This window comes from Abrus precatorius, unplaced genomic scaffold, assembly GCF_003935025.1.
Source record: "Abrus precatorius isolate BTA unplaced genomic scaffold, Abrus_2018 Scaffold10, whole genome shotgun sequence".
Taxonomy (NCBI): Eukaryota; Viridiplantae; Streptophyta; class Magnoliopsida; order Fabales; family Fabaceae; genus Abrus; species Abrus precatorius.
This window is the reverse complement of record NW_020874292.1, coordinates 24,110,988-24,134,580: the sequence shown is the minus strand read 5'-3', so window position 1 is coordinate 24,134,580 and position 23,593 is coordinate 24,110,988. Positions and strand designations below refer to the sequence as shown.

Sequence of the window (23,593 nt, the reverse complement as noted above, 5' to 3'; positions counted from 1 at the left end):
TAAATTAGTATATTATATATTAAGAAATAATGTATTTATTTTTATAGACAAAAGATGATTATCTCAATAATATAAAACTTATAATAAATAAATGTATAAAAAAAATTAATAATCAATATATCTCTGATTAATCCATATTTTGTTAATATTTTGCCTACTTTTTTTTATAGATTTTTAATAGAAAAAAAAATGAACTTAAAAATTGTAAATAGTATAAAAATCTCATTTGTGTTAATTATCATAACTTTCTTAATTTTTGTTCAATTTACATTGATTTTTGTAAATATTTCTTGCAATTTTACGCTCTTGAACAATTATGTAGGAATATCTAGACAAATTTTGTAGATATTAAGCTTTTGGGAAGAATTGGAGTGAAAGTAACTACTTTCAGTGCCAAAAGTAATCACTACAACAAGTTAATTCCAAGGGACAGACTACAGTACTACTTTCAAAAGTAAAAGTAATTACTACAGAGTCAGAAGAGAGGTGCAGACTTGTGCATGTTCACTATCGTTGATGATAGTGAACACGACAAAGAGCCCCCAGTGTACGAAGGGTGTGCATGTTTACTTTCAACACTTATAGTAAACACGCGCACACATGCCAAAATTTAGAAGCTGTGCGAGTTCACTATTACTAGCCATAGTAATTATGCACGCTACGTTTAATTTAGTGAAAGTGAACAGTACAAAAAGGGAAATCTTCATGGAGCTGCGCATAAACACTATTAGCAATGATAGTAACTACTTTGGGAGGCGTTAACTTCACTATAAATAGGATTTTTACTTGTAAGGTAGGAATCTTTTTACCAATTTAGTACTTTTTTTATTTTGGGACACATTTTGCAAAGTTTAGGTCAAATCTTAGGCAGCGTTTGGTTGCAGGACAGAGACACTGAGACACGGAGGTACGCGTATCATGTTTAGCTAGTGTCTCGTTAGAGAGACAGAGACATGAAAGACACAGGAGACACAAATTTGAAAGACACTAGTGTACTTCCTAAAAAAGGGGGGGACACTAGTATCTCAGCTCCAGAGACACAAAGGGTAAACTTGTAAAAACAAAAAAAAGACACTAGTGTCTCTGTCCTTATTGTCTCAGTGTCTCTATCTCTAGTGTCCAGGGATAATAATCAAACACTGCCTTTATAGCCAAGATTTCATATTAGGGTTTAATTTTTACTTCCTCTTACTTTCTCTTGATTTTTACTTTAGTTTCACTGATTTTTATTGATTCTCAACTTTGTAATGATGAAACCCATGCTTATCGAGGGCTAAATCTTGCTGTTAATCTCTAATGAAGTTCATATGAATTCTTGAAATCCTGGGTTTAATGTTAATAAGAATTCCTTTCATAAATTTCTTCTTCCCCAATCTCTTAAAACTAAGTTAAGGATTAAATAGAGGGTGTTGCTTAATTAAACTTTATTTTGTTTTTTAACAAAGGGTTCAAAACTTGGTTTGCCTAATTCTAGGTTTAATTTTAAGGTTACTTAATCCTAAGGATTAGGGATTGAAGTTCATGTAATTTGCTTAATTTTGCAAGGAACTTTAAGGTTGATTGACGCTTGTTTAATTAATCTAATTTGTAGGGAGATTGAAGTATTAAATTCTAAGAGGATTTGTGATAGAATTAATATGGACAAGCTAAGTGTTAACATATTTTGTTAATTGAATCTTACAAATTAATTTTCTATTTGAGTGAATTAAAATTGAAACTACCCCTCTTTTTGTTTGTTTAATATTCACAACATGTTCGATGTATGATTTATATCCAATGTTAATGCGATGGCGACCTAGATTAGCACCCTAGTATTGCATTAATTTATGTTTAAATTTTGACGAGGGTATCAATCTCAAAAACAAAATATTTGTTTCTTATATCTAATATATATATATATATATATAGCTATTTTTATATATATATAAGTGAAGGTAGTACAATGAACTCTTCTATTTACTTTTATTTCAAGTTCAAAAATTATGTTGAAATCTACTTTTTAATTTTTTATTAATTTAAAATTAAATAAAGATCAATATAACTTTGAAGATCCAATCTATTTTCTTCACTCATTCAATATTCTAAACAAAATAATTCATAAAAAATGACAAATTATTTTATTTTACTAAGAATTTATTAAATCCTTAATTTAATTTTTCAGACGATTAATATCAAATATTTTAGTATTTGAAATTTTAAAATTTCAAAGTTAATCCTTAACTTTTGTCTCCAATTAATCATTTTAATTTTTTGAGTCATACACCATGAACAAAGAATACCATAATGTTAACATGTTACATTAAGTGAAATGTATGATTAATTGTCTAAAAATAATGTTTTATATAGTGTGATATATATATTTTTATTATATTTTAGTCCTTAAAATTATTAGCGTAAGACATTTTAATATCTTCTTAACACATTTTATCTACTCATCTTTCTTTTCATTCATTCATCCTTAACACTACCATTGTCAGAAACTACCATCGACAACCATCATTGTATCTACTAATATTAGAAACTACTATCATTAAAAACAACCATAACAATATTGTAAAATTAATCCCTCTTAAGATTATTAAAAGTTTTTATTTATCAATCCATCTTCTTCTTGTTCTTTTTTAACACTAATATTATTAGAAATTAGCTTGTCAAAAATTACTATTGTCATTTATCATCATCTTCTTCTTCTTTCGACCAACTCAATGCTAATAAACTCTTTTGTGACCACAACCTTGTTAGTCTCTTTCTCTTTCTCATTCTAAGGTTTTCTCTTTTCCCTTTCCATTTTCAAAATCCGAACAAGGTGGTGATTTTCAATGAGTTAGAAGTAGAAAGACTAGAAACTATAAGAGTAGTCATTTAAAGATCAATGTGGCTAAGTTCTTTGGCAAAGTCATGTAAAAGAGTGTTTAAAATGATGATAAAAGTGTGATGGATATATCAAAGTAGAATGTTAATCATAATAATAGTGTGTGATAAAAAAAGAAGAAGAAGAAATAACAAAAAAGAAAGTGAAATAAGAGAAGATGGGTAGGTTATAAAGTTGGAGATCAAAGTAGAAGAAGACTTGGTGGTGTCATTATCATTAGAGACGATGAGGTTGGTGAAAGGGTGATGTGGAGTGAGTGAAAGAAGCTAAAAAAAATATCAATTTTTTGTTATATATTAATGTAATATGTCACTTTAATTGTTATGGAATGTTAAGGATATTTGATTGATTCAAAGGATTAAAGTGATTGATAGAAATAAAAATTATAAATTGATGTAAAGATTTTAAATTTTTAAAAATTAAAATAGTTCACTTTAAAGATTAAATTCAAGATTTAGTCATAAAGAATTAAAAATTAAAGATTATTTATTCTCCTAATAACTTACAAAAGTTAAAATACTACATTTGAAAAGTATCAAAACTTTAACTTAAACATTTTAAGTATGGTAATATCTTTTTATTTGTTGAGTGTGGTAAACTACTAAACCATTACTTTTAAAGTATAAAAATATTTTTATGCCTTTAATAAAATATATTTTATTTTTAACTAGTGTTGTAAAGACACTAATTATCATTTTCTTTTTTAATTTTGCAAGTTTCTTTTTAGTGCTCCTGCTAATCATACGCTTCCCTATTCTCAACACTCCAACAACCTTGTATCGGTGCCAGAGTTATGCAAAGGAACCAGATACAACTAACAAAAATATTAAATATAGATTTATTTTAGTGAAGGTATATTATTGTATGTATTATGACATATTAATACTAGGGTGAAACTTAGATATTTATATTATTTAATATTTTTTTTAAAATATAAAATTGATTAATTTAATCATTAAATAATCTTATTATTTTTATAATTACATATATTAAATTTCACATAATTTAAATAAATTTAGAGAGGTTATATAAATTTTGATATTTATTTATATTTTAAAAATATAGTATCTATTAAAATAAAGCAATATAATGAATTACCTAATAATTCTATTTTGTATAAAATTTTATAAAATCTATTTATTTGATGAGAATATTTAATTCAAAAGATAAATAAGTGAATTTTTTAATTTAAAACAAATTATTAAATACTATAAATATTAAAAACTTAACACTATATATTTAAATATATATATATATATATATAGATTTTATTTTTATTTTTATTTTCATTCCATCTTTAGTTAGTTTAAGTGAAACAAAATTTTTATATCGATATTAAAGATTATCGTATAATTCTAAAAACTAATGAAGTTAATATTTAATATATATATATATATATATATATATATTATACTAGTAAAGATATGTAGATTTTTTAATGGTGAATTTAAAAAAATATAATAACATATCAATAAATATTTTTTTTAAAAAAATATGATATATAATATTATTAATATGTTAATTTTTTTAATAAAATTTGATTACATATAAATTTTTGTTATAGTTTACAATATATTTGATAAAAGATTACGCGTTGCCTCCAATTCAGGTTTCCTTGAGCATATCAATGATTTATCCCATGAAGATTCGATTTTAGAATACAAAACCTGTTCCTTCGCGGCAACGCCTTTTGTCCTCCATAAGCCATGTTCTCTGTTCCTCTCTGTAGTGTTCTAGCTGTACAAATCAATAATTCCAATGTCTCCAAATAAAGTAGGGACATATGGTGGGAAATATAGCAAGTTGCAATTGATTGTCAAATTACCAAAGGTCAATGATATCCTTAAAGAAAATTAAATGCTAATCCGAAAGATGACCGTGGAATTCCACTAACTTCATTTGTTTATAACTTAAGACTGATAAAACTCCAATTCTCCACTACTCCTTAATTAGGACTCGTAGCAAGGAACAACATAAACATGAAGTTCCATAAGGAATACCTGGATCTGATTTTGGTCCCTTCTGGGTTGCTGGTCATGTTTGCTTATCACCTCGTTTTGCTTTACAAATATATCAATCAGCCACACACTACGGTCATGGGATTTGAGAACAACGACAAAAGAATTTGGGTTGAAAGAATTATGCAGGCAAGTAATCCTCATCCATTCTTCTATTTGATTCAAGGAAAAATGTTAACTTCTTTAAGACTGAATTTAAGCACCTTTTTTTCAATAGAAATTCGTTGTTTTTGAGTACTTAAACTCAACACTGAGATTAACATAATCTTTGATTGAAAAATCAAAACCCCTTTAATTATTTTGCTTGTTTTTAACCAGGTTGACAAAAGGGATGTTGGCACAGCTCTGTCTGTGATTCAATCGAACACCACTGCTGCTACATTTTTGGCCTCAGTGTCCTTGACTCTTTGTTCTCTTATTGGAGCTTGGATTGCCAATAGTTCCAACATTTTCTTCCAGAGTCAATTGATCTATGGTGACACTAGGCCAACCACCATTTCTATAAAGTATATTTGCCTACTGACATGCTTCCTCCTTGCTTTCTCATGCTTTGTTCAAGCAGCAAGGCACTTAGTTCATGCAAACTATTTGATAAGCACCCCAGATAGTTTTATCCCATTGAGTAGTGTGGAAATAGCAGTCATAAGGGGTGGTGATTTTTGGTCACTTGGCCTTCGAGCTCTCTATTTTGCTCTTAACTTGTTGCTTTGGTTTTTTGGGCCAATACCCATGTTCATTTGCTCAGTTGCTATGGTGATGATCCTCCAATATCTTGACTCTAATTCAAGGCCATTGCATTCTAATGGATCTCAGGGAGGCCAGTTTCAGATGGGAAAGAGAAACTATAACGTATGAAGGAATAGCTAAGCTGCAACAAGGAACAGGCATTGGTTTATAATGAGGCATAAGATTAAACTATCTTGGTAAAAGGAAGAAATAAAAAAGTTGAGAATTGTACAATTCTACTACATCAAATCCAAAAAAGAAGAGTTTTAAATCACGTTTTAAAAATATTGGAGAACCTATAAGATTCTAATGGGATTATATATGTTAGACCTTGCAGTGCATGAATGAGTGTGTCAATGCGTAGTAGGTAGGTTGTATCAAAATGAGTTGCTAAAGGTGGAAGTAGATTGCTACTCAAGGACCTATACATAAAACCTTAAGAATTCGATTTAAACTTACATAAGCAAACACTTGTTTATTTTTTTCAAGTAAATATAATTATACCGTTGAATAACAAGGATTATTTTTCTTACAAGTAAAGCTCTTTATTTATTTGTAATTGTGAATGACAATAGCGTGACAGCTGGATCTAAAATTATTGTCAATTTTATGGCTAATTACTTGCGGCACAAGTATAAGTGTCACTCTCGTCCTTGCTTACACGGAATTGGATAAGAAGATTAAAATCATAAACAAATATGCAAATCGTATAAGCTTTCTTTTCAATTCCATATTTGAGATTCAATGCTTCAAACATGTTTGGTAAGTCCTGTAAAGTTATATGCATTATTATATTACTTTTCTAAAAATATTACGATAAAATTGGTTTATCAAATACATAAGACATCGTTATTTGTCAAAAATATAAAAATAAAGACATCGTTACATCAACTTTTCAATAAATTTATTGTCAAAATAATCTCTTAAAAATTTAAAATAACTTCATATTCATATTTGTAAAAGAAATAAAATAATGACACAAAAGGACAAAAAAAAATAACAAATTTAGCAATAAATTAAATCTTTTAAGGAGAAAACTAAATGGTGTAACATGTAACGTGAGTCAAATTGGATAAATCTATTTAAAAGGATAAATATTCCTAGGACTTATTGTTTTATTTATAAAACTTGAACTCGAGACATTTATCATTAAACCATTAGTCATTAGTCAGATTCATTTATTTTTAAAAGAAAAATTATAACCCTTCATTTGAACAAAATTCGGACATGCGAATTAAAAGGTCCAGCTTATTTGCCAACTGGGGTAAAACAGTCGTTTTATATCCCATTATTGAGTATGTATTTTTTTTAACTTGTGCAAAAGAATACATCATAAGAATTTATATATTTAATGTATTGACACTTAGAAATACTATAATTTTAATAAAAAAATATTATTTTTTTATTATGTGTTTTTTGCACAGGTTTTTTTTATTTTTTTTCTGTAAAACACCCATAATTGATCTTTAGAATTCCATCTAAACCCAATACCCAATTGAGGCCTTGCCTACCTAGTCATTATGGGCCTGCTCCCTATCTGACAGGCCTTCAGTTATTAATGATCCTTGTTTATAAATTTTGCAGTTCAAGTTTCAGCCAGTTCAGGCTAACTGGACCACTGATATGACCCACTTTTGCAAGCAACAGGCTAACTAAAGGGTTGGAATTAAGTTTGAATCCCACTGCATTGTAGACCAAAAACAATATCTCAGTGCATTCATTTTTGTTGACTAGAGTGCTCTCTCTCTCTCTCTCTCTCTCTCTCTCTCTCTCACACACACACACACACACACACACACCACCCCAGAAAGGAATCGTTACCATTTTAGAATAATTTTGATAAAGTAGGCCTTCAGTTTTCGCCAGCCATTTTCTTCATGTTTAACATGATATTTCAGATGCTTAAACATGTATACCATTTTCCTTTTTAAAAATAATGATAACATGTATAGCAAGATGTTTAGTGGATTTAAAAAATATATTTATACATCACGTACTTGGTTTTTTTGCAAGTTAATAATTTGCTGGTCCATAGCTTCTAAAGAAGAGACCCAGGCTAATATCATAGCCCCAATTGAGACATGCGTGTGACGTAGACTACTCAAGTTCCATAAACATAAATTAATAATTAAAATTCTTATGACTGCAAAAGAAAGAGCAGTCCCTTTGAAAACGACATATTCTGTTTCTCAGAAAAATTTAACAACATAAGAATACAAGTGCCACAGGGAGAGGGACCAGCACCATAAACCAATCCGGAGAAAATTTCAGATTCCAGGGAGAACCCCAAAACAAAGAATTTTAGCCACATCACATAATAAATTATCCATCTTATTTATTAACTTTCCTCTTCACAACTCAATTTAAGTGTTAACAAATATTTATTATGCTAAACCCATTTCTATGTTCACAAAATCCACACTTAACTAACAGCATCAACTTGTATTCTAATCTTGTTTCAAAGAGTTGTTCTTACCAATGTTATCTACATTAATATTTCTGTTTGCAACTTCGCAAATACTTATTTATGTCATTTTTGTTGTCCAAAGTCAGTTATACACAATACCTTATATTCAGTGTGTATCCATAAATAAATAATATAAATATTAATAATTTTAACATTTAACTTTATAAAAATTTTACTTTAATTTTAATTTTTATAAAACAATATTTATTTTATTTTTAATATAAAGTTTAATAAAAATCAGTAAATTTTAAAACATTGATGATTAAAATAACTCTTTTATAAAATTAATCTACATTTATAACTTTATGAATTAAAATAAATATTTGTTTTAAGAAAAGCATTACACGTTTATTCATAAACCAATAATTCTTTTTTTTATTTGACGTCGTACTGATGTAGGCTGAATTTTTTTTCCCACCGAATCTCATCAATTTTATCCTCGCTTGCTTTCATTAGCAGCTCCACGGTAGACATTGAGTTTAATTTTAATATACACATGTAAAAAAATAGTATCAATTAATTAAAAATTATGATAGATGTAATTTTTAAATAGATAGTTTCGAAATTAATATTTAAATATATAATAATTTTAATTTGATAATAATATAAAGATATATATCATCAGTGTATTTTCAGTAATTTCTTAATTGTTTGAGATTATACTTTCTAAGTATGTTAATTATTTTAAACGTGTTATGTAATATTTAATTTATTGTAGAAAATAGTATTTTTGTTAAAATTAACATCAATGTTGGCATTGTTTAAAAATTAAGATTTTACATATTCAAAATAAAATTAATTTATAAATTTTGTTTCTTCAAAAAGTAACATTCAGAAATTAGAATTTTATACTTTTAAAAATATTATTTGAAATTACAATTTTACGCTTTCAAAATTTTTATTTCTGAAATTAAGTTTTTATACTTTAAAAAATCATTTCTATAATTATCAACAATTTTAAAAAAATAAATTTTCATGATTAAGATTTTACACTTCTAAAATTAACTTTTCAAAGTGTAAAAATTGGAAGGAAAAAAGTGTAAAAATTTAATTTTAAAAATTTATGCTAATCTTGAAAAATTATTTTAGAAAATAATTAATAATTCCGAAAAATATTTTTCAAAAACATTAAAAAGGTAATTTTAAAAACTTATTTAAAAGCATCTGTTTATTATTACAAAAGGTATTTTTGAGAAAAAAAGTGCAAAAAGTAACTCCTTACAAAAACAATGCCGAAATCTAATAAAGTCTAATTATTTAAATTTTTTTTAGAGTTCTTGCAAGTTTAACCTGCATCAAATTTTAGTAAATAATGATGAAAGACTCCAATTTAATCTAACTTATAATTTTAAATCAAAATCCTATATTTTTAGAGGCAAGTTTGAATAACTTGATTAAACTTACTTAATTTATCTACTTTAGTTGAAAGCAATTTATAATTTTTTAATGTTAATTAATAATCAAACCATCCATCGTAAAAAATTAAATAGAAAACATCTTCATGGTCAACGTTTAAAACTTCAATTTACAGTATAGAAGTCGACATTTTTAATTAAATGAATTTAATCCTTACAGAAAAAACAAATCAAATGTTATTATACATTTATATTTTGTCATAGTATCTTGAGTGAAAATAAAATAAGAAAGGTAGAAATTTGTTGACTGCGTATGAGTAACACTGCATAATACATTAATTAAGGAGTCTAAAATGAGTAAAGCTGTAATATTAAATATTTATAATAATTTCAACACGCTAAATATAGTTATAAGAATATGACATGATAATAACATTACTCATAAAATTTGTCGAGGAAGATTTGCCTTTTTTAAATCTTGTTTGTCCAGTTCAAGAAAAGGTAAGATGCGAAAATTAAACGAATAAAATTTATATAACGAACAACAAACATATTGTAATTGTTAACATAAAATTATGGTGTAAAAGAAAAATCTTGTTTACTTCTGATTCCTCTGACGAATAAGAAGTCCCACCTAAAAGTGTAGACCCCTAGCTGGGGCTTTGCATTGCAACGCACTTCATTCTATTTTTCCCCATTTCAAGTTTCAACCACCGTTTAATCGTATATATTGAATCTAACAAATGGCAATTTAATTAGAAGCTCTTTATGACTTGATGGCGTTAATATAAATTTAATAATATTTTGGTAGATAAAAGAGCACAAAGGTGGAGCAGTATGGAGCAGAGGATGCAGTGTGACGTAGCAGAGTAAATCCACCCTTTTTGGGTCTCTACGTTCCAGGTATCACGTTCCCATACAGAGAGAAAGAGTGGGTGGGTCTACGAGGCTTTAATTGAGTTTGGACGAATCTTGACCGTCGGATTCAAAACCCACTTGACGGTAGTCGACAGCTTCTGATTGAGACAAAGACCGGTCTAGTTCCTTTTGGCAACCCTTCACCGGGCCCCACTCGATTTAAATGACGAATATAGCCTCGCCGGCAAGCACGCCCCGAGAGAACGACACGTGGACGAGATGAGTGTTACGTCGGGGCGCGTGTAGATGAGACGGAAGACATGACTAAAGTACGATGAAAGGGTGAGAGAGAGAGAGAGAGAAAAGAGAGACAGCACCCGCGTAAAAGTCGAGGGTTTCTACCCCCCTCTGCAACTACAGAACCTCGCTCTTTCTAAACTCTCTGCCCCTCGCCCATCATAACAACGCTTTCATATCACAATTCAGTATCATGCGCGTGATGTGGACGCGCTTCCCATACCCATGGTGGGCCCTGGCAGGTGGTGGGCCTGGGTTTCTGATGAGGCCTGTTTGGGTAAGATAAGAAAGGGAAGGAGTTTTTGGAAGATGCATATTATGGTGAGAGTGGTTGGGAAGGATAGAAGGAGAAAGGGTTGTGTGGGGTGGGGTTGGGTGATGTATTGTAATGTCATGCAGCTTGCAGCCTTGCATTGATGGTGGGCCAAGGGGGGTGGGGAGAGGAGGGTGTTTGCATTTGGATCATGTATGTCACTTTGCTTAAGGTCACCCTGAAAGTGTTATTATGATTAGCTGCTATTTGGAATCCCTTCACTGTTATCACCACATGCTACCTCATCAAACGCCATTTATACATTCATCACCAAGGACAATTTTCTATTCATCCATTGTCAACCTTTGCCCAATATTTTTGTGAAACTCTCTCAAATTATTTTCTTATGTCATATTGGGAAAATGAACAAATGACCCAACCACTTAATGGTTAGTAGGGAACTGTTTTCTTAAATAATTTCTTCAATAATGGAATCCATTGGTTGACGTTGATGTTGATGTTTCAAATGAATCTTTATTTATAACCCAAAATAATTCCTCTGTTCCCTTTCTTTTCAACATTTTATATGTCAAAGAAAATATTTAAATAAAAAAAATCGCCAACTCATTGGACTTCAGACTATCTACAGTATGACATAAACAACGTGGAGAAAAGTACCCTATCCCAAATTATAATCGTCGTGCTTTTCTTTGGGTACAAATAATCATGCGTACCTGCTTAGACATATGTGACTAATCCCTTTTTGGTTTTCTCTTTTGATGTGAATTACTAATTTTAAGTACACGTAGCCTTTTTATATTTATAAAATTTTTATCGTTTCCTTATAAATATTTTTTCATACTTATATTTTAATCACATCATCTTACATGAATATGAATATTAAAAAATGAAAACCAAGCATTTTCCCATTTACATATGTTTAGGAAATCAACATACAATAGTTTTACATGTACCCCTATACATAAAAGATGTATTCATTGAGGGAAATATATTTTTTGCGTGAGAGTAAAAAAATATATTAATAATTATGTTTTTATTTTAAATATCGCATATTTTGTAATTAAGGAATCTGAACTCGAATATCACTCAATTGCAGTAATAATAAAAAAAAGAAGCGTTTTAATAAACAATTGCTATCCTTTTCTCACCCAAAACAAGATGTGTTAGGTTTGTCATTATTTTGTTTTCGTTTCTTATAGAAAATAATTTAAAATGTTTAAGAAAAACTGATACCGACGCATAAATATACCTGGGAATTATATTTGATTGTGTAAAAATTAACAATAATTATTCATTTAATTAGAAAAACGATTGTTCTCATAAATGACCGCCATCCACTAACATACCCCACACGTCAAACTGGTTGGCGCCGGTGAATTAATACATATTCGTACCATCAAGATGTATACCATTTGTCATGCCTATATATGTGTGGATTTCTATTTTATCTAGAAAAAATTTACCAAACTCGTTTAAACTTAGATTTCTCTACCTTAAACTTTATGTTTCCCAATTAATTGTCAAAATTTAAATTAGTCTCTATGTATTCTTCTGTTAAAATGGTACAAACTTACTAAACATGAATCAATTTTAACATTATATTTATATTACTCTAAAGTTTGGATTTTTTTTAATATTTTGATTTAAAATTCATCATTAATATGAATTTTGATCTCTTTAAAATAAAAAGATATTATTGTTTCAAATCTATAAATTTTATGAACATGATTATTTTTAAATTGATGATCAATAATTTTTATTTTACATTGAAATAAGCACGTAAGTCTACTTAAAGTATAACATGAAACCATGTGCAGATTTCTCAAATGATTAGGAGTGATTTTACGATTTGCCAACGTTACACTAACACTTTGTTTGGTTAGAACACGTAATTTATCGCAGGTAGATTTAATAGATTTTGCCATGACTGCAATGAGCGTGAAGGGTGGAATCCAGGCCATTAATTTCTTTGCTCTGTAACTGCAGTTATAATATTTGAACAAGAAACCACTTTTCATTGTGTTTTTTTATACATAAAATTATTATGACAATTAATTTTATATTGATAATTATAAACTGATTAATTAAAAATGTTAAAATAAATATCCACAGCTTCTTAGAAGGATTTGTGATTTTGAGTTGTGTATGATGCGTAGAAGGAAAAGAATTTATGACGCGACCATTATTCATAACAGTAATGATTGCTATATATTTTGTGGATGTCCCAAACCTTATATATGGAGGTGATAAAAATAAGTTACATAAATAAGAATGGGTAATTTGTGGGGATGACTGAATAGAAAGTGGGTGTTTTAGTGAAGAGAAATTGGGAGTGGATTATTTGGCAAATAGGAAAGAAAGGAAGGAGCGTGGAGAAGAGGGGTTATTCCCTTTCCAGAATAGGATAAAAGGGAGAGAAAGAGGTTTTAACCGGCAAGGCAGTGAGGGGTAACCCAAAATGTCCGAAAGTAGGAGGGTAAGTAGACCTCTGCCTCTATTCTACTGTGCCTGTGGTTGGGTTTTGGGTTCTTCGCAATTGATGGTTTCTGATAAAGACCTCGCCCTTTTCATTACTGCCACTGCAACTCAACGCTTTTGTCCATGCACTACTCTTTTTCCACTTTTGCCCCTCTCATCTCCCCTCGGGATTCTACCAATCATCTTTCTTTTTCTTTTTACCTCTCTGTCATTCCCATTTTTACAACTTTATATTTCTATATTTAACAATTAATATTATGCGTCATTTTTTATAAGGTTTATTTTATATTCTATCATTATTTCTTATCACTGTAATCTAATTCAAATAATTTTTTCACTAAAATCATAAAAAGATAACAAGTAGTATCATAATTTAAATATACATAATTAATAAAATATTTTCCTTATTTGCTCTAACTTAGTAATTGTGGATACATGTGGAAAGGAGAAATGAGAGCATGCTACCGTTACTATGCTTACTAATAATTTTGTTTAGTAGTAAAGTGAAGGAATAAAGACATAATAGAATTAATATAACATTGAAAAAGAAAAACTAGTGTTTTCATATTTGGGGTGTGATATGTGACCCTTTCCGTCTTTCCTGTTGAAACCACACCTCAGCGAAAGTAAAACTGCACATTTGCGAATTTGGACGCAGTTAGTCAATTGTATTGCTTTTGTGCTGTGGAATGGCTGTTGTGATGATACGTCCTATGGGATAAAGTGGCACTCTTTAAATTTTTCTATACTAAGTTTATTTATTTTTTCAAAGATAAAAATATTTTTTTATTTTTTATTAAGTTATGTAACTTTTACATTAACCATTAAATTATGATTTTTATTTACTTTTTTATTCTTTTTAATAGCCATTCTTAAATTTTAATTTAAATAAGAAAGATACACAATTATAAAATAAATTTTATGTTTAAAAATAATCTCATTTTAAAGATTAAAAAAACTAATTTTTTGTTAAAATATGCAAGTTTGTTGGGCCAGTAATTTATTAACATCGATTATACTTCTGTTATTATAGCTTGATTTGCAATATTAGGTTGAACAGAATGAGTTAAATAATATTTGATTCTTTCAAAATGAAATATCAACTTTAAAAATTAGAGGGTGGGACTTGTAATTGTCAATTAACGTATTAATGATTAAATAAAATTTGCATGCGTATATATGGTATGCTATTAAGTTTTTAAATCTTAATTATTAACTTATAATCAACAGTTACTGTAATATGTTCTTTTATTATTTAAAGTGAATTCCTTGTTCTAAATGATATACACTTCTTGAGTTAATGCATCTACTAAAATTTATGTACTTTCTACGTTGAAATAATTAAATTAAACTTAATTTTCTTTTTAAAACTAAAACAATGTCACTTTATAATATAATAATTTGTTTAATTTCTACAACATTACACCAACAATAATTTATATACAGTAAATATTCATATAAAATTTTAGCATTTAATACCATTAATGTATTGAATTGTATAAATTTTTAATTTTTTTTTGCCACATATAACTTTACATTCTGTATAATATTATATTAGGTTTTAAAAATCAATAATATGAATAACTAAATTTTATCATCTCAAATATCAAAAAACGATACTTGTGTTTTAAAAAAATTATAAAAATACAATTTATTCTTAAAATATGAATAGCATTAAAAACTCATGCAGTATATGTTTATTTATGAATTTAGTCCTAGAAAATTGTCACTCAAATTAAGTAACATAAATTTCATTTTGTATAAGTCAAATAACACACATGTAAATATATTTTTTAAAGGCCTAAACAATGTATGTTAATTGTTCACCATCAATAACTTTCCAAAGTAAGATTTCATGCGATGCGATGACAATCCATTGAAAATCTAAGGATCTCAGGTGTCTCACTAAAATAAGGCATAATATTTAAATAAATGTTTGCTATCCGTGTATTCCAACAAGGACTTTAAGGTGATATGTAGTAGATATTTGTAATCATCTCTACCCTTTTTTATATATTATTTTATTGCATCTCTCTCTTTTGTATATAACGGAGACATTCCTTGCCAATTATACAATGCTGATAAAAATGTGTACGTGTGTAGTTGAAGTCCTCTTGGATACGAGTTTCGAAATCTTTCTTGATCAATATATAATTTGTGTAAAAAATTCTCTGAACAAATATCTTTTAGACAATCCTTTAATAAACATATGCATGACCTGAGCAATATATTCTCACTATAACTTTTTTCAGAAAAGAAAAACCATGCAGATAATTATTAGACAAAAAACTCTGCTATGTCTTCTTAATTATTCAGGTAGCTTAGTTAAGAAACGTAAAGAATTTTTGTTCGCAGGCATGAGCGAAGGTGGAAGTATGGACATCAATGATTAAACTAACGTGTTATATTAAAAGCAACGAATAACTCCAAATTTGTAAAGAGTGGCCTCGAGACTTTATGATATAGGCTATAAAGCATAAAGCTATTCATTAATTTACCAGTTGCATAATTGGTTAGCGAGGGTGATCTGGATTTGTCATTACTTTTTGTCTAAGAAAACAGCTAATAATGATGATAGGACCCTAATGGCAAAGTCAAAACTTGGGCAGGCAAGGCAATTGGCCGTTTCTAAAGCGAAAAGATGAATGCTTAAAAACATTATGCAACTTTCTATATCAAAACCCGTTTGTCTCTAACTTGTCCAAGGTTTTTTGGTTAATTGTCAACATTAACCACCAAAGCCTGCCAAATAAGAGCAATAATAATAATAATAATAAGGTACACCACATATGCATGATTCAGGTTCAGCACGAAGTAAAATTGAAAAGATTATACACCCAGGGTATCTGAACGTTATTATTTTTATCAATCATACAATAGATTATCATGGTTTCATTTATAAATTTGGGGCACCATATCATAATGCAAAAGAAAGTGCAATACTAGTGTTTTGGGCTCTTTGAATCCGTACCTGTAACAGTATATATACTAAAATGGTTGGAGATTGTGTGTGGAGAAAGAATGATAGGGTAAAGAAAGAAAATGTGCACCAAGTGAAATGGGAAGTGAGGTATAAGGATGAGGATGAGCTAATTAAATTTTTGTGGTGAATAAGGGGAGAGGGATAGGTGTGAGATTTGGTGAAGTAGAAGGGGACAGAATAGACATCCGCCCGGAAATACAGGGATACCGTACAGTCTTAAATACCTTTTATTCAGTTTGTGATATTTTATTGGTCTTTAACCAACAAATAACCTCACAAAGTGAGGCACTACCACTACTACAGTCTTTGTTCTTGTAGCCTTGTACCTTTCTTTTCTTTCTCTTTCCTCTGCCACACATCACACCCAATAGTCTCAGCATTGCAGCAACTGCAGCACTGCTGCAGCTTCAGCTTGCAGTCGAGGAAAAAGGGCCCAAAAAATAATATATACGTTTTTTGAAAAGGGAAAATAGATGAGTAAAGAAAATGGGATAAAAATTAAAAACCCATTTTTATGTGACCCCAACTTAAATCTCAATGAAAGCTTGATTTGATGATACCCCAAAATACATACCCATTCCATTCACTCATCATGACTCTACTCTTCCCTTCCCAGTCAATATATAAAGTAAAAGAAAAGAAACCCAAAAAAGAAACAAATTAGCAGAGAGAGTGATAACTCAGAGAGAGAGAGAGAGAGAGGGTCTCTTTCTTTTTGGAGTATTGGGTCACAGCCTCTTTTAGCAATGCCAAAGTTACTCAACAACACATCACGCTCTCTGAAAATGCTGCAGGCATGAAATCACTCATTGAAATCTTCCCCTTCTTCCTCTCTCAAACTTCTTCTTCCCACGCTCTTGTTAGATTCGTTAACATTGCGACCAGAGCTTTGTTCCTATGGGGTTGATCGATCTCAACACCACTGAGGACGATGAAACTCCATCTTCTGCTTCTTCTTCTTCCTCTTCTTCTTCTTCTCACTCGGGGATAAGCACTTCTGTTTCAACCGTGGTTGTTCCTTCTCCTCCTTCTGTGTGTTTGGAACTGTGGCACGCCTGTGCAGGGCCTTTGATCTCTCTTCCGAAGAAAGGAAGCGTTGTTGTGTACTTGCCACAGGGACACTTTGAGCAAGTTCAGGATATTCCGGTCACTGCCTATAATATTCCACCCCATGTGTTCTGTCGTGTTCTTGATGTCAAGCTCCATGTAAGTGCTTTGGTTCTACCCTTTTTCCCTTTCCCCGACTAAACAAAACCAATGTTGTCTGCAATTTGTCGGTTAATGATTTTTCTTTTTCTCTTTTTCACAAATTTTATATCTTTCTGCGGTTTTTTTATCTGGGTTTTTGTTCCTGTCCCCTTCTGAGAAAATCGACGATTCCTTCTCAAGTTTTACAATTTATGAATGGATGAGCACACCTTTCTGTTTCTGCTTGTGGTTTTTTCGGATGAGTCACGTGTGAAGGGAACTATTGGGTGGTGTTTTGAATTTTTCATGAAATTATGGTTGTGCTTTTTCTGGACAGGCAGAGGAAGGGAGCGATGAAGTGTATTGCCAAGTCATACTGGTTCCTGAAAGTGAGGTGAGACTTATCTATGACATTGATCTTACTTTGGTTTCCCTGTCTATGTCCATGATATTACGTGGGAAAAGTAGAAGCATACAACAACCTCTTATTGTTTTTTTAATTATAGGAATGAAAAGGAAAGGGAAAGGGGGTGTTAAATAGATTGTGTGTCTTTCTTAACTGATTGTAATTTTCATTTTGGTTGGACTTGGCATTTGATTATAGCAAGTTGAGCAAAGTTTGCGGGAAGGGGAAATTGATGCTGATGGGGAAGAGGACACTGAAACTATTGTAAAGTCAACAACACCCCATATGTTCTGCAAGACTCTCACAGCTTCAGACACTAGCACTCATGGTGGATTCTCGGTGCCACGTCGTGCAGCTGAAGATTGCTTTCCTCCCCTGGTAATTATGAATTATGTGATGCATTGAATGCTCTTGGCAATGAGACTGTGTTCACTTGTTTCACAGACTGTTTTTATTTGATTTAACCTATTTTGATGTCAAATACAATTTGGTATTGTAAATGTTTTGTTGTGTGGTGACCATGCCTGATTTCAAAAATTTTGCTCATGTCCTGATGTTGAATTCTTCGGAATGTGTTCGAATATGTCAATGGTAACCATTTAAATTTAAAGGATTGCTGTTATTTTTAGGATTATAGTCAACAGAGACCTTCACAAGAGCTTGTGGCAAAGGATTTGCATGGATTAGAGTGGAGGTTTCGACATATATACAGGGGTATGTCACTTGTTAGTATTCTATTTAACTGCCAGTTGACTGCTTGGAGGTTTTATTTTGTATATTTGCCTAAGCAGGGCAACCACGGAGGCATTTGCTCACCACTGGGTGGAGTGCATTTGTGAACAAGAAGAAGCTTGTGTCTGGAGATGCTGTGCTGTTTCTTAGGTATCATGACCACAATTCCTCCTATCACATGTGAACTAGTATTCTGACCTACAACTAACATTTATAACTTAAATCAGGGGTGATGATGGAGAACTGAGATTAGGGATACGTAGAGCAGCCCAATTGAAAAGTGCTGGTTCCTTTGGAGCTCCCTCTGGTCAGCAATTGAATCCTGCAAATCTCATGGATGTTGTTAATGCTTTATCTACAAGATGTGCATTTAGTGTTTGCTATAATCCAAGGTATTTTTCTCTTTATTCACTTGTGCAATCCCTTGGAGTAGTGGAGTTAGTGAAGGAAATATATTAATCTGTTACTTTCTATGGAATTCTGTATAGTGCTTTATGTCTGTATTTTGCATAAGATGGGGATGAGAATTCTTAAAGTTGTTTCATTATAATATCTAATGCACAATTTCCCATTTCACATAGGCTCCTTTTCTTTATTATGGTGCTAGAATGGAGATTTGGTTTATTAGAAGAAGACAAGATGTATTAAAGTTCCTAGATTTGTCCCATTAGTTATTGAATATTTTATTTTAAAATTTCCATCGCATGCTTTCTATGTTTTAATAAGAATATATTCAGACAAAAAGAGCAGTTAAGCTAGTAACAGTTGACCAGTTCCATACACTGAAAGGTTTTGTGCTGGAAGATCTCCTTTATGGATGTCATTTTTTTTATATCACTGCTTTGGTTTTTTTTTTCTTTTTTTTCCTTATTTCCATTTTGTTTTATTTGGGACTGACCTTGGTATACTATTGTAGTCTTATATAGCTCACTGTTCATTTGTAGGGTCAGTTCCTCAGATTTCATCATACCTGTCCAAAGATTCTTAAAGAGCCTTGATTGTTCTTATTCAGCTGGAATGAGGTTCAGGATGCGTTTTGAAACTGAAGATGCTTCAGAGAGAAGGTTTGTCAATTGTCATACTTGTTCTTTGCTACATATTGATAGCCTATCAATAACTGGTCATGGTCAAACTTCTGTTGAGCAGATTCACTGGACTAATTGCTGGAATTAGTGATGTTGATCCTGTTAGATGGCCGGGATCAAAATGGAGATGCCTACTGGTATGTCAACAGTGGTTCCTTCAAACATTTTCTTTAATATTTTTACTGTTCTTGTGCATGAAATTGTGTGGGAGCTGTAAGGCTTGATATTGTAACGATTATGTTGACTTCTCACCTCATTATGAAAGATATAGTCTATGCTCATCCTGGCATTTGCAGTTCATGATTTTCTAGACTATATTAATTCCACACTTCTACATTCTTGTGCTTTACTGGTTTCGGATATTAAACTGGATATGTAGATGGGACACATACTACTTGAAAGGCCCGCTTGTTCCTCATTTTAAATCAATTAATATCAAATTTTTGCTATGGACAAATGTCTTGTTTTTATTTTCATTTTTCTGAAGAATCTGTATACAAATACCAAGACCTTTTATTGTTCCATCTGTTTTTATTTGATCCTATCTTTTCTATTGATCGACATTTTACACATCATGTTTTTTTTAAGGTTTTCCTTCAGTTTAAATTTAGGTAGCTTCAATAATTCAATAAAAATTCCATGAATGAATTGGGCCTATCAACACTATAAGATATAGAACTTACGTGGATCTGCTTTCGAGCATCCGTGTTTCCAATCATAGAAAAATTTGGGGGAAAGAAAATATATAATATCATAGGTTTGTTTAAATAACTCGGGCCTATTGAGCTGTAATCCATTCCCCTTTGTTGTGCAATATATAATTCAGGCTGGCTGCTTGACTGTTATCATTGTTTTTTCAGGGTAAATCATAGTTTTCTGCACATTATTTTTTCAGACATTATTCATAATTTTTTGTGTAAAATTTCATTGATGTGTAATTTGACTATTTTGTACTTGTAGATTAGTGTGTGTTGCTTAGTGGTAGAAAACAGTGTATACTAAATGAAAGATTAGTGCACAAGTTTGATAGGAATCTTTTTCAGTCAAAGTTGACTTGTCTTTCTAAACTGAGTAGTAACTTTGGGGAGGTTCAGTACTTTACTCCTGCCAGCTGCTAATGTAATAACTTCGTTTTAAGTTATTCAGAATCCTATCTCACATACAGTAGATTAAGCTAGTTACTCGTGCAATCAATAAATTAAAGAGTTAGCTGCTAGCTACAAGCCCTTTTCTATATTGGCAGTCAGTGATTATCATCATTCTGAAGATTGTTATTTCTGCTGAAGTTTCAAGCATACCTTGGTTATGCATGTCAACATGTTTGCCGGCTTTAAAGGATTGAGTGCATTCATTCATAGTCAATGCAGTGGTTCCAGTATGTCATTACTGTATTGCTGATATGTTCTTTTCCTTTTTCTCCAGGTAAGGTGGGATGACATAGAAGCAGCTAGGCATAATAGGGTTTCTCCGTGGGAAATTGAGCCTTCTGGTTCTGCTTCCACTTGCAGTAACTTGATGGCAGCTGGTTTGAAGAGGACCAGGATTGGATTGACTTCAGCAAAGCTGGAATTTCCTGCTTCCAGTAAGTCACAATATGTTAATTGCAACAAGAGAAATGTTGACCTATATCTCTCCATGCAATAATGTTGATAATTTGTTACTCCGTACAGATGGGATTGGAACATCAGGCTTTGGGGAATCATTAAGGTTCCGGAAGGTCTTGCAAGGTCAAGAAATTTTGGGTGTTAATACTCCATTTGATTGTGTTAATGCTCAGAGTCCCAGGTTATATGAGTTAGGGAGGTGCTATCCTGGTTCAAACAGTTCTGGGATTCCTGCTACAGGAAATAATGTCAGAATGCCGCATGTGACATCTGATTTTTCCTGCAATGGCATAGGCTTTAGTGAATCTTTGCGATTCCAAAAGGTCTTGCAAGGTCAAGAAATTCTTCCAAGCCAACCATATGGCAGAGCTTTGTCAATTGAGGAGGCTCATGGAAATGGTCGTTTTGGACTTTTTGATGGTTATCAATTGCTTAGCTCTAGAAATGGATGGTCTGCCCAGGTGCATGATAATGCTTCACATTTGCATGCATCTGTTACAACTGGACAGGTGTCATCTCCCTCATCTGTGTTGATGTTCCAGCAAGCAGTTAACCCAATTTCAAACTGCGATTATAACAAAAAACGCAATCAAGAAAGGTACCAAGGTTCATACACACCAGAAGTGAAAGGTAGAACATTTGCATCTTCCCCACCTGGGGATACTATTTTCCCAAGGCGAGCACAGGAAGGCACAAATTCTTTTGGTATGTTAAATGTTCATAATCAGTTGGCTGGTTCACGGTTACATGAGTCAGTATCAGCACTGAGAAGCAGCCAAGAGTTGGTTTCCTCGTGTAAAAGTAGCTGCAGACTCTTTGGTTTTTCATTGACTGAGAACCCACACATTGCAAACAAAGAGGCTGATGCCACATCTACCATCACTTGTCCATTGAATTCTGGACCGTCCTTTACTCGGCTTGTTGAGGATGAGTTCCACCCTGGCCACTCGCACCGGAGTAAGGCAGTTGGAAGTAACTGTGCCAAAGTAAGTGATATATGTATCCTATCCTTGAACATGCAGGAAGTAGTTATCACATCGTTCACACTGATTTTTGATATCTTTGCAGGGTGTATTGCAGTATTGATCTGAGAATCATGATGTGCTCAAGCAGTATGACACTGGCATGAGATAGCTGAAGAATGGGTCCATAGTTTGTATTGGTTATGTGCTTTGCTATAATATATTTGGATTTCAGGAAAGAGGAAAATTGTTATTGTTGGCCATATTTGGGCAATTTTATCTTATGTTGGCTATGACCAGATTGAAGTGCTTGTGTATTAATCATTTATGCATACTCAATGTGACCTGCAAGAGATGCACTCGTGTAAAACTATTGTGGTAATGCTATGCATCTTAATCCTTCTGCGATCTATACAATACAAAATCTAATTACTTTTTGTGAAGACTCGTGGAATAACAAGTTTTAGAATCCAAATCAATGTTTTTTTACTGACAGTAATATGGTAACGGATGTTTCAGCGCAGGGTCTGATCAAATGTTTACATAGACTAATCAAAGAGGCAGTGCAAAAGTGTTGGGGCATGCCTGTTTACGAAGACAGTTTCTACACAGGCATGGAAGTACATAGTTTTTCTTTTTAATGAGAGTATATTAAGTATGCTTATTAACCTATATGGTGATTGCAGGTGTGAAATTTTAGTTTAGTTAAATGTCATTGTTGCAAAGTAGGCTTTTGAGTTTGAGTGAGGTAAAACTTTTCATAGAACATATGATAAATAAATAGGTCAACAAATAATTTTAAAAGTTAATAAGAAAGTTAAACTATGATAAAAACAGTCGTGACGCAATCCATATCTAACTAGCCTTACTAAGTTCCAAGCATTGAGAGGAACCAACAAAATGTAATTTCAGTGTACTATTATTGTAGATATTTACTAGTTTTTATAATTTCTCAACAAAATTACCATTGAAGATTATTTTTATTCCTATCTATATGCTGTACTTGTAATGCAAGCGTTGATTAAGCTTACCATCACAAGTACCCAAGAGTTATCAGTTCCTTATCCTAAAATTTGATATTCTAAAAAAGAAAAGAAAGCGTGCATAACAGTCCTAGTCGGAAACAGTGAAGCAGCCCAACATTTTAATTACTTATCATATTGTACATGTAACCATAAACTGAATTGTGTACCGTTAAAATGGCAGGTATAACTTTCGGTTGGAAGTTGGGACTAAATGCCCTCCAATTATTAGTGTAACCATGACGTGAATGTTTCCGCATATATCT

General features: G+C 31.3%; 2 protein-coding genes across 4 annotated transcripts; both read left to right on the top strand.

Annotated features, from left to right (window-relative positions):
- The first annotated feature begins 4,851 nt into the window (after positions 1–4,851).
- LOC113852082 lies at positions 4,852–5,745 on the top strand. The gene is made up of 2 exons (XM_027482337.1): positions 4,852–5,019; positions 5,209–5,745. Exons 1-2 carry the CDS (start codon positions 4,852–4,854, stop codon positions 5,743–5,745), a joined length of 705 nt encoding a protein of 234 aa, XP_027338138.1.
- Positions 5,746–16,569: 10,824 nt separating this feature from the next.
- Positions 16,570–22,757, top strand: LOC113869647 (auxin response factor 3-like). 3 transcript variants are annotated; one of them, XM_027506094.1, is made up of 11 exons: positions 16,570–17,534; positions 17,854–17,910; positions 18,121–18,300; positions 18,552–18,636; positions 18,714–18,804; positions 18,882–19,046; positions 19,599–19,718; positions 19,801–19,876; positions 21,162–21,321; positions 21,410–22,329; positions 22,412–22,757. In XM_027506094.1, exons 1-11 carry the CDS (start codon positions 17,226–17,228, stop codon positions 22,427–22,429), a joined length of 2,181 nt encoding a protein of 726 aa, XP_027361895.1. In that variant the 5' UTR covers positions 16,570–17,225; the 3' UTR covers positions 22,430–22,757. The 3 variants fall into 3 exon arrangements, with proteins under 3 accessions (XP_027361895.1, XP_027361902.1, XP_027361886.1); XM_027506101.1 differs by having other exon boundaries at positions 16,611–17,534; positions 19,605–19,718; positions 22,412–22,714; XM_027506085.1 differs by having other exon boundaries at positions 16,611–17,534; positions 21,410–22,712.
- The last annotated feature ends 836 nt before the right edge of the window (positions 22,758–23,593 follow it).

Bases quoted from the DNA above. Each gene is read 5' to 3' on its own strand.
- LOC113852082 (XM_027482337.1), top strand. From the start codon at position 4,852: ATGAAGTTCCATAAGGAATACCTGGATCTGATTTTGGTCCCTTCTGGG. The intron at 5,020-5,208 runs GCAAGTAATCCT...GTTTTTAACCAG, and splicing joins GGGTTGAAAGAATTATGCAG to GTTGACAAAAGGGATGTTGG.
- LOC113869647 (XM_027506085.1), top strand. From the start codon at position 17,226: ATGGGGTTGATCGATCTCAACACCACTGAGGACGATGAAACTCCATCT. The intron at 18,805-18,881 runs GTATCATGACCA...AACTTAAATCAG, and splicing joins GATGCTGTGCTGTTTCTTAG to GGGTGATGATGGAGAACTGA. The intron at 19,047-19,598 runs GTATTTTTCTCT...GTTCATTTGTAG, and splicing joins AGTGTTTGCTATAATCCAAG to GGTCAGTTCCTCAGATTTCA.